The sequence below is a fragment of the Cinclus cinclus genome, chromosome 24 (genome assembly GCF_963662255.1).
Source record: "Cinclus cinclus chromosome 24, bCinCin1.1, whole genome shotgun sequence".
Classification (NCBI taxonomy): domain Eukaryota; kingdom Metazoa; phylum Chordata; class Aves; order Passeriformes; family Cinclidae; genus Cinclus; species Cinclus cinclus.
In genome coordinates, this window is record NC_085069.1 from 2,651,845 (window position 1) to 2,662,903 (window position 11,059).

An 11,059-nucleotide genomic window follows, 5' to 3' on the forward strand; every position below is an offset into this window, starting at 1 on the left:
CAAGTTTTTGAAAAATAGCAAGGAAAAGAAAAGGAAAAAAATAAGTTTATTGAAGAATTTCTTAAGTATGTGGAAGAAATTCCCTTCCAAAATGTTAACATAGCTTCTAACACTCCCTCTTAGAGCTAAAAATCTCCACTCTTTTCCCTCCTTCCTTCCCAATAGCTGAAGTAGATCTGGAAATCGATTTTCCTGAACAAGAATTTAGAGTGAAAAATTCCACCACAAACACCTGGAACAACCCAAATCTTCTATTTCATTTCCACACTAACTTAGGTTTGCTCCATTTTTTTCTTCAGGGCTCCTTTCACCTCCTTATTCCTCAAACTGCAAATGATGGGATTCAATAAAGGAGTCACCAGAGAATAAGCAAGGGAGAGGAATTTATCCACAGATGCACAGTAGCTGTATTTTGGCCGCAGGTACATGGAGCCTGCAGTGCCATAAAAAACAGTCACAACCAGGAGCTGTGAGGAGCAAGTGGAAAACGCCTTCTCCTGGCTCTCAGCTGATGCCATGTGAAGAATTGTGGAAACGACACGAATATAGGAATAAATGACCAGTGAGAAAGGACTCAGAATAGCAAAGACAGCCACCACAATGACCTGGATTTCACTTGGGAAAGTGTTGCCACAGAGCAGGTCCAGGAGAGGCTGAATCTCACAGAAGAAGTGGTCAATGGCACAACCACACAAGGGTGAGCTGAAGGTGATGAGGGTGTGAACTAAGCCCTCAGCAGTTCCACAGATGTAAGCTCCAACAACCAGGCTTCTGCAGACCCTGCTGCTCATGATCATTGTGTAATGCAAGGGGCAGCAAACTGCAAAATAACCATCAAGGGACATGGCGGCCAAGAGAAAACACTCAGCAACTCCAAAGAAAAGGAAGGAAAACATCTGCATTGCACATCTTGTCTTGGAAATACGCACTGTTCCCACCATCAGGTTCTCGAGAATACTTGGGATAATGACAGACAAATAGCAGATATCCCAACAGGACAGCTGAGTGAGGAAGAAATACATTGGGGTGTGAAGGCGATTATCACTGTTTGTTATCAAAGCTATCACTGTGTTCGCCATCAAGGTGAGAATATAAAGAGATAATAAAACTAGAAAGAGCAAAGGGTGTAAAGGAGAGGTTCCAGAAAAACCCAGGAGTCTGAATTCACTCAATCCACTGAGGTTCCCAAGGATCATCCTTCTCTGGTGCCTTGCAGAGCTCTCCTCGTTTTAGTGTCCAGCAGCCGATGAAGCTGCAAACAGCCGGGCAAATCTGCAGTCAGAATACAACTGCCTGCTTGAACAGACAGAAAGAGGACTGGAATTTAGATACTACTCAGATTTTGAGAAGATCTTCTGAAAAGATTATAAAAGCTTCGAAAGAAAATGAGGCAGTCTTATGCGTTTTGTTTCTGTCTATTTTTGACTGATTCTTCTTTCATAGCATTGCCTTCAAAGGCTGTATATTCACCACTCTCTTCAAACACTCAGCTACCACTTTTACTCTGTAGAAAAAGAAAAATTGTTGTGGCAGAGATCTTTTCATGGACTAATCAGTTCAAGTCTCAAAAATCATCAGTTGCAACATTTGAATATAACAAAGGTAGTTTCTCCTGTTGTGGAGTGTGGTAGAAGAAGAGAGAGGATAGGAAAAAACCCCTAAATGTTGAGGTCTCCAGGAAAGCTTTCAACTCTGAGCACTGTGCAGTGAAGCAGAAGAGAGGTTTGTCCACAGCTCTTTATACTACATCTATATAAAGTCCACTGAGACTGGCTAGTGCTGATTGGAGCAATAAGGAATAGTTGTTAAGAGGTTGGATAAATATGATGCACGTGTATGAGCTGATTCACAGCCACCTCTAGTTTTACAGAACTTGCAAATGATTTCTATATAAACCCAGATATCCCACACAAATATCAAGATCTGGTTTTACTTTGCAGTAATTACTATTACTTCATAATGCAGCCAGATTAATGACAGAGTTGCCACACAGGCTTACCATACTTATGCTTTCTCAGCAAAATTTGAAGGTGAAACAAAGATGCAGCCCACATTCACTTGGGGATGAGGGACAAAAGATTCACTCATTGCCAATCTTAATTTTTATTTCCCTGTTGATGTCCAGATCATTACAACTAAAAATTAGTTTACCTTGATCTATTTCCTGGCATACCTCATCGCTCGCAGATTTGAAGGACCCTTTTTAGGGTATCATGAAGAAGTATGCAGGCTATAGGTTTTGCTAAGGCACTGCTAATCCTCCTTGGCTTTATGATCCTCTGCTGCCAGATACTTCCCCTGCTTCTGCTACTGTGTACTACAGTCTGCTGAAACATGCCCACTTTAAACCATTTGGGTGTCTGTACCCATATTTCCTTTCTGGGTCACACCATCAGTGACTCTGCCGTAGAGGAACCCAAGACAAAAGAGTGTGTATTGATGCAGTCCTCACATATATTTTGGGATAAAGTTGCACCAAAAAGATCATTCTTGCCCACAAATTAACATGTAGGTTCCCCTACTCCTTCTTCCGAAGGTTTGTCATTAATCAGAAAGACCAAAAGAACACCAGCAACAACAATAATCCCCATCCAACCAACCAATCAACCAACCAAAAATCATCCACTTTCTTTGCCACATCTGCTGCAGCAAACAAGGATTTAGCATTCCAATTATTTCTTTGGCTAAGATTTATTTGACAGATGTGCCCACCAAGCAGTCAGACCATCTTTCACAGCACAGACCAACTCACTCAATGTTATCCACTACCAGCAGATATTCCCATTGTGCTTGGGAGAAGGCTCAATTAGCAAAGCCAGGCACGGCTGTTGGTCTTCATTTAATTTTATGAAATCCTAGTCCAATTTAGTGATGGAAGGTGATACTGCTCCCTGCAGCCCTCCCTTTACCAGTGTTTTTACTAATACTTCTCCCAACTTCCATGGTGGCAAGAAGAAAATCCCTTTCCCCTTCCACCATGTAATAGATTCATCAGATCATCGAATATCTCACGTGGGAAGGGACCCATAATGCTCATCCAGTCCAACTCCCTGCTCCTTGCAAAAGTTATCAGTGAGTGCAGAGCAGACCCACTCCAGACAAAGTTTGTTACAGTAGCCCTCCTGTCAAGTCAGCAGGTACAGGAAGGACACTTTTGTTTTCTAATCTCCTCAGAGAGAAGTCTGCATGCAGCTGGATCCTAGCCCAGCCCCAGACTCTTCAACAGTTTCTATGCAAAGGGTTACAGAGGTGTAATTGAGCCTGTATACAACTGTGCCCCATGGGATTAAAGACGGCAAACCAAATCTATTGATATAAATAAAATTAAGAATTCATTTAAATTGATTGCAATCATTAAGCAAAATAACTTGATCACAAGTATTTGTCACATAGCATCGGCAGCCTTACTAACATAACTAACATAGTGGAACTAGCATAGTAACACACCCTAACTAACTACTAGTGTTCCAGTATAGTGCACTATCTTGGAAGCAACAGAGAAGCAATTCTATGAAATCAGGCAAAACAATTACGTCGAGATTGATGTCACTCATCCAACAACCATGAGCAAACCTATTTTGCTCAGCCATGAGAAGTGACCTTCAGGGCTTTCCCTGCTCAAGGGAGGGATATTCACACACCTTAGGGAGGTATGCTAGAAATCCTTGTCATGCAAAAGTGGGACTGCCCTTCTATAGCATAACCTGACTGGCTGCCTCTGATACATTTTTACATTAGGTTTTGGCAGGTCTATTCAACAAAATAGGCTTTGCTGCTGAAGAAGGTACTAGCACCACTTTGGTTTCTCCCATGTGACCCGTCTGACTCTCACTTCCATGTGAAGGCCTGGACATCCTTGCTGCTCCTGCCCTCAGATCAGGGATTCTCTGTTTGCATGTCCTCATGGTGTTGGAAATGATAGAACTTTACAAATACCTTTTCTAATTCATTCTTTTAATTCAGTTTTCTAATTACTTCTTTTAATTAATCATGAGCCGTGTAATTTTCCACTCTGTCATATGCCACTGTAGCCAACATTTAGCAAGGTTTGCCATAAGCTGCTCTAGTGGGAACACAGCTTGGGAAAAGCCCTGAAGCTTTACGTTTTGCTAAAACAACTGTAATTAACCTTGATATGCATCAATGGTCTCAGACCTGGAAGAGGCATTTTATGGCTGAATATGGACTCAAGGAATGTAGAATTTCTGAACCACATGGACACTGTGCAGAACCCAGAGAGAAAGAGGGAACTAACAAAGGTAATTCAGCAATTGTGCTGGAATGCCACTGTTCTCATTTCAGACAGGGTAGAGTTAATTTCTTTATTTCGATAGCTCTTACAGTGCTGTGTTCTGGATTTGCAATGAGAATGGTGTTGATAATACGCTGAAGTTTGGGGTTTTGCTCAGTCACGCTTGTCCTGAGTCAGGGACATTTTGTTTTCTCATCTTCTGCTCTGCCTGTGAGGAGGCTCACAAAAGAAACTGGCAGAGAGCACAGCTGGGACAGGTGACCTGAACTGCCCAGAGGGACATCCACACCACACAGCATCATGCCTGGAATATAAAGTGGGAGGAGTTGCCCAGAAGGGCACTCTAAGAAAGGAATGTGTGCTTCCTGACACTAAAAGTAGCATTAGAGAGCTTAATTTATCCTGATGTTTTCAGTGACAGTGGTGACATGATAGTTTGGTCAAGCTGGTCTCAGCATTCTTTAACACTACAAACAGGAGGCCCTCCTTGCTCAAGCCATTCCTGCTAAGGTGTAGACAGGACACAGCTGGAGCTGCTGTATCCCTGCTCAGGCAGAGCATCCTGCCCCAGCTGGCACAGCTCCCTGAGCACTGTGACACTCCCAGTACATCACTTCACTCTGGAAAAGCCCCACTCTTCAACAGGACAGACGTCTAACCCCCCCTCCCCTTCTCAGAATGTGGCTGGAGATTCCTCCTTTGAGTGGGGACACCCAGCAAGATTTCACCTTGAGACTGAGAAAAAGAGACATTGGCAAGGGTAATATCAGTCTGTACTTAACATTTATTTTTCTAGCTTTAATTAAAAAATTGCATCAATATTGCTTTCAACTACTGACCTATATTAGCAGAAAAAACTATCTACACTGTGGAATGAAGAATCCTAATTAAAGCCTATTACTCTAGTCACAAGCATCATTGCCCATATAAACCAACTGTTTCTTCATCTTTGAGAAGAAAACAAGGACACCTGTGATAAAAAACTCAGTGCTCATCTTCCCTTCTGCTTCAGCCAGGGCCAAAATCTGACTGCAGCACTCCCAGAGTGCCCCGAGCTCTTCTCAGATGTGCACCTCTAGGCCATGGGCACCCTCCTCTTCCTCGCCGAAGGGCGCTGGGCTGCGTGCTGCACAAACCGGCTGTGGAGATCATAGCCCAGCTCTGGGGATCTCCTCCGCTCCCTCAGCCTCGCTCGGGATTGCTCCTGAGCAGCCCTGAGCACAGGAGCCTGCTTGAAGCTGGTGTTGGAGGGCCCTGAAGCTGCGTTATCCCCTGGGGCTCTGTCACAACGGGAAGAACTTGTTCTCCTCCTCTTCCTCTTGCTCAGAGAGGGGTGCTGGTCGTCTGTGCACTGCACAAAGCGGCCGTGCAGGTCAGAGCCCCGCCGTGGGGATCTCCTCTGCTCTCTGCACCTCGCTCGGGTTTGCCTCCGAGCAGCCCTGAGCTTGGGAGCCTGCTTCAAGCGGGAGCTGGGGGGCCCTGGAACTGCTCTATCCACAGGGGTTTGATCACAACACGGGGAATGTGATGTCAGCCTCCTCCTCTTCCTCGCTGAGGGCTCGTAGTCTTTGTGCTGCACAGAGGGGCTGCAGAGGTTGTAGCTGCCCTGCACGGATCTGCTCATGTCCCTCCGCCTCAGCAGGACCTGCTCCTGAGCAACCCCGGGGCCAGGAGCACACTGCAAGCTCCTGTTGGAAGGTCCTGAAGCTTCACCATCCCTGGCAGTGGCGCTACAACTCGGAGGGCCCGTTCTCCTCCCTGCTGTGTGGTCCCAGTCCGTGCTGACCCCAGAGCAGCTGTGGCCATCCCTGCCTGACAGCGGGGATCTGCTCCGGTCCTGCTTCCTGCCAGCGCCTTCCATGCCCAGGGCCATGTCCTGCAAAGAGAGCTGTGGAGAGTTCCTGCCCTTCTCTCCTGAAAGGACCAGAGTCAGTGGGGAACTCCCAGGAGTTCTGGGAGGGGACATTTCTGAGCCTCCTAAAGGCTCTTCTGGAGGGCTGCCAAGGCCAAAGGGCCAAAGGGGCACAAATGGGATGGAGGCAGCCGGGATGCTTGGAGAAGAGACAGCACTGTGGCTGTGAAGAGTGCAGCAGGGTGAGAGGGGGAAAAGGAGAAATGCTGAGATGCTAGAAGGAGATCCACTGCTCCTCTAGTGCACTGACCCTCCTCCCCAGAGTTACCTTCGTGCTGCCAGGCAAGCCCTGTGGGCCAACAGGAGCCACCTGCTCGCTGCTGGCTGCCCACTGAGGAAGGAAGGAAGGGGCATACGGTGGTGCCGGTGAGGAAGAAGCCCTTTCTCCAATTTTCAGATCAGAACACCTGGAGAAAAGAAAAGAATGATCTCAGATTTTGGCTGTTTTTGCAGCCCTCTCTGGGATTCGCTCATTTCCTTGGAGAGGTTTCGATGACAGAGAGAAGATTTAACCAAGGCCACTAATGGAAATTTTAGCTAGAGTCTTCTCACCAAGTCTACTCCGATCTCAGATAAACCTCATCTTTATACCTTCTAGACCCTCATGTGACAATTCACACGCTTGCTTGGGTTGGAAGGGATCTTAATGCTCATTTTGTGCCACCCCGCTGTCATGGACAGGAATACCTCACAATAGACAAGGCCCCTCCAAGCCCTGTCCAACCTGGCCTTGAAAACCTCCAAGGATGGGGCACCCACAGCTTCTTTGGGCAGCCTGTTCCATGCTCTCACCACCCTTCCACTCAAGCATTTCTTCCTAATATCTCATGGAAACCTGCCATAATGGGTCAGCTGAAAACTGATACCCTTCATCCTGTCCAACCCTTCCTGATAAAGGCTCCCTCCCCATCTTTCCTGGCAGGTCCCTTTAAGTTCCCTCACTCTTTTCTACAAAAGTCTAGCATCACAGAGCAGGCAGGTAGCAGGCTACATCAGGGCAGCAGCCTGAAGGACAGACTTGGGGCAGCACAGGTTCCACAGCACTGAATGAAGCTGGTAGTAATTGCCTTTGGTGAGAAATCTCTGCATTCTCTGCACTATGAGAAGCAAACCAATAGACAGGGAAAAGGACACATCTTCTGAACGTATCTGAATGTTGCTTATTACCTGGCATAAAACAGCAGGTAGGCTTGCTGCCTGAGAGCTGTGTCAAGGCAACGAAGCTCCACAGACTCATCATCCATCAGGTACCACAGCCCATTGCTGGCCTGTGGAAAAAAAAAGGACAAAGATCTCTGCATGGTTTCTCACCAAAAACACAGGCAGAAAACTACCTAACAAAGAGTATGTCAAAACAAATCCAGTCCAGCCCCTCAAGACATCTCCTGCCCCAAAACCTTGGCTGTCAGTAACAACGACAGCAAAGTTGTCTTCCCCACACACATTTTCCCCATTGGCAAGGAAAGAAAAAAGGAAGGAAGGACATTGCTGACTACCTTTGTGTAGCAGAAATAGTGTCCTGTATGACAGCTGACCCCACTGTGCACCAGGACAGCATACAAGGAGTAACGGAGGGGTTCTCCCTCTGCCTGGGACATGTACGGGCGAAGATCCAGGTACTCGGGGTACTTCACAACCTGCACAGACACCAGCAGGGCTCAGAAGTGACCCTGACCTATGACACAGAATAGCCTGCCACATCCAGGGGCCAGAGGTGTGTAAATACATCTTTGGGGCTCACAAGCAGCTGGTTTTCCATAAAGCACACCATCACAAAGGTGTAATGCTTTGAGTGGCAGGAAACTGTTCTTGGCCAAAGCAGCTCTGCTGGAGAAGAGCGCTTGCCTGTCTTCCCAAGGGAATTCTCTCCCCAGAAGGGAACATGACGAACCCAAGACCAGTGCCTTGGCACAAGCTCAGGGAAATCTGCTCCAGGAAGAGAAAGCTGCACACCGGCTGTGTACAAACCTTGCTGATCTTCCTACCGGTGAAACAGTCAAACCTTTTTAGACACACCGTGAGAACCTTGGGTGCGCAATGGACTGTGAACTTCTTGAAGGCAGCAACATTCTTCTTACACCTTGAAACCAAGCACAGAACCCAGTGCTGAAATGCACCCAATCCTCCCCCAGGGTGGCCAGGCAACCTGTCCTGTCTCACACAGCTTTTGCTATTCTAAGGCTGTTCCCTGCTCTATTTTAAAGAAGCTGCATCTCCTCTGTGTGCAGCAAACCTCCATGAGAAGATGACTTCTGCTCAATGACATGCAACTCCCTCACACAGGATCTCCTGGTAATACGTGCTCAGTAATCATCTTACGTGTTACATTTGTAGCAGTTTTCACCATCCAGGTGCTCGGGTCTCACAAAGTCCTCCAGAGCTGCAGTGAGGGTCGAGGCTGTCTGCAAGAGTGACAAATGAGCACACTGAGCTGCAGGAAATTGCCTCACCCAAACAACTCCCACGAGCTGACAAGCAAACCCCTGCAGCTGATGCTGAAGAGACCCACCATGAAGCTGTCCAGAAGGAGACAGAAAGAGAGTGGGATGCTGAACATCTCCCTGTGTCCCAGAGGCTCCCGGAGCCATCAAGAGCTCCCTCCCCGTACCACCACACCACTCACATCAACTCATGACACTATGCAGGGGCATCAGTGGTGCAAACAACCCAACCCATCGGCCTGGGAGCCAGACAAGTGTTAGGGGAGGGCAAAGCAAAGGGGGATGAGGATATAGTGAGGGTGCAGAGAGGATAATGCTGCTCGACCAGCTTAAAGACAGCACCTACAGAGAGACCAGTGCCATGGCCTCTGCAGGAGGACACCATCCATTCCCCTTCCCACCCACCACCAAGATCTCTTGTGCTCACAGCACACATTTTTAAGACAAATGTGCTGACTCTGGAAAGCTGCAAGGGCCTTGGCATGTCTTGGAAGCACAACTGCAAAAGCTTCTTACTCTGATATCCAAAGGGATATCCAGGAAGGCCTCGTAGGAGTCAGAAACGGCTTTGCAGCTGACGCAGGTGACTGGAAGGAAAAATCCAAATGCTCAGCAATGGGAAGCTGACTGACACTGCCCATTTACACATTGTACCTGTCCCAGCAGACCAACTGTCAGGCACAGGCAGACAGAAGGACACAGGCAATGTCAAAGAGAGTAAGAGTTGAGGAAACATACCTCTGGATCTCAGAAAGCCTCCAAAGATTTGAGAGACAATGGTAGTGGATTGAGATGAGAGGTCCAAGCTGGAAACAAGTGGGAAGACAGAGCATTATCTCCGGCAAGAGTTTTGCTTGGCCTGAAAGCCCAGGGTTTAGGTTTCCCTTGATGGGAGCACACCAAGCAGTGCAAAGGGCTCAGAACTTTGTGAGGGTGATTTGCTTGTGCTTACTCGCTGCTTTCACTCAGACAAGCTGTCTGCATGGCATTGACAGTACAGCACAAGAAGTCATGGGCATCTTCCTCCCTGCCGGGCTCCAAATGTTCTCCTATGCCTAAGAAAGAAGGTTTCAGTTCTCTCATAGAAGGAGGGAAGGAAACCTGTTCAAGCACCTGGTACGACTTACGTTTGAAAACCTTGAGGACAGCCAAAGGCAGGATGGCACTGACAGGGGAACGCAGGACCTTGTTCACGTGTGCTTCCATGATGCACATCATGCAGAAACCCTGCTGGTGACCTGAAGAGGGACACAGGGAAGGTCCTTAGGTTAGCAAAACATCCACAGCAGTGGGGTACTCCTCCTCTTGCACTGCCACTCCACTCCAATACTCCACTCCTCCCAATGTCCCAATGGTCCCAGGGCATTTTAGTGTGCAGAAAATGTTCAGAGAGGGATGGTAAACCAAGAGCTTTCTGTGCAATAAGCACAGAGGGTTGAACTTGCAGGAATAAAGACTGCCAGGGAGAAAGAGGTGTTTTCATTAAGGGTAAGGCAGCAGGCTAGGACAAGGGGGTTCTAGGCTCCAGTGTTCAAAGAGTACAGACTCATGGGGCTGACAAAGGGCTGCTGTTGTCTGAAATCAAATTTTACATTCTGGGAACCTGGGACTTGATGAAGAGATTTTCAGGAGATGCTCCTAAAAGCACTCACAGGCCTGGCTGTGCTCTTGGGACAGCAGGTAGTTGGCCAGTGGGGGGGTGTAGGTCAGGCACTGCAGGACAGCGTTGAGGAAGCACGTGTTGCCCACATTGAAGAGCCCTGCTCCAGCACTCTGTCGCTGCTGCCAGACCATGCAAATCTTCTCTGGTGGGAAGAGGATCCTTTTTGGAGGAGCTATTCCCTCGGCGATGACTGCAGAGAAATTCCATTTGGAAAGAGATGAGGCGAGGAAAGAAAGCATATTTAAACTTTGAGCTTTCTACACAAGCTGTCAGGACAACCAGCTCAAACCTTCAACTCAGTATCAGGGGAAGCCTAGCACTGCCATTGAAATTTCCTGATTTGGAAAAGTCTGTTCCCCTGCTTACTTTGCCAAGAGTCCAACAAGCCCCAGCTCTGATTTCTGGGCCTCAGGGTACCTTGCCTTCTCACCAGAGCTCTAGACTGGATTATCAGGTCAAGCTTTCCCTGATTCTAACTGACTGTAACTTCTTGAAAACAAGCAAGTACTGAGCACAAAAGGCAAATCAAGGACCTGTCAGACCTCCCTATGAGCAATGATGTTTCAAAGTCTTCTTCATCGTGACAAAAGGTGTTTTCCTGGGACTAAACAACCTGGGTCAGTCTGGCTATTCTCAGCAAACATCCCAGACTTCACTCTAGCTTGTGAGCACATCATTCTGGGATCTGAGCACCAGTCATGTCAGCTGTCTGTGGGGAGTCACAAAGTCCAAAGCTGCCAGTGAAGCTGGTACTCACAGGAATTGTTCCCTGTTGTGGCCATCGTCCCTCT

At 47.6% G+C, this 11,059-nt stretch overlaps 1 protein-coding gene across 1 annotated transcript; it reads right to left on the reverse strand.

Annotated features, from left to right (window-relative positions):
- Positions 1–272: 272 nt before the first annotated feature.
- On the reverse strand, positions 273–1,196 carry LOC134053231 (olfactory receptor 10C1-like). The gene has a single exon (XM_062508118.1). The coding sequence runs from the start codon at positions 1,194–1,196 to the stop codon at positions 273–275; it is 924 nt and encodes a 307-aa protein (XP_062364102.1).
- Between the last annotated feature and the right edge of the window lie 9,863 nt (positions 1,197–11,059).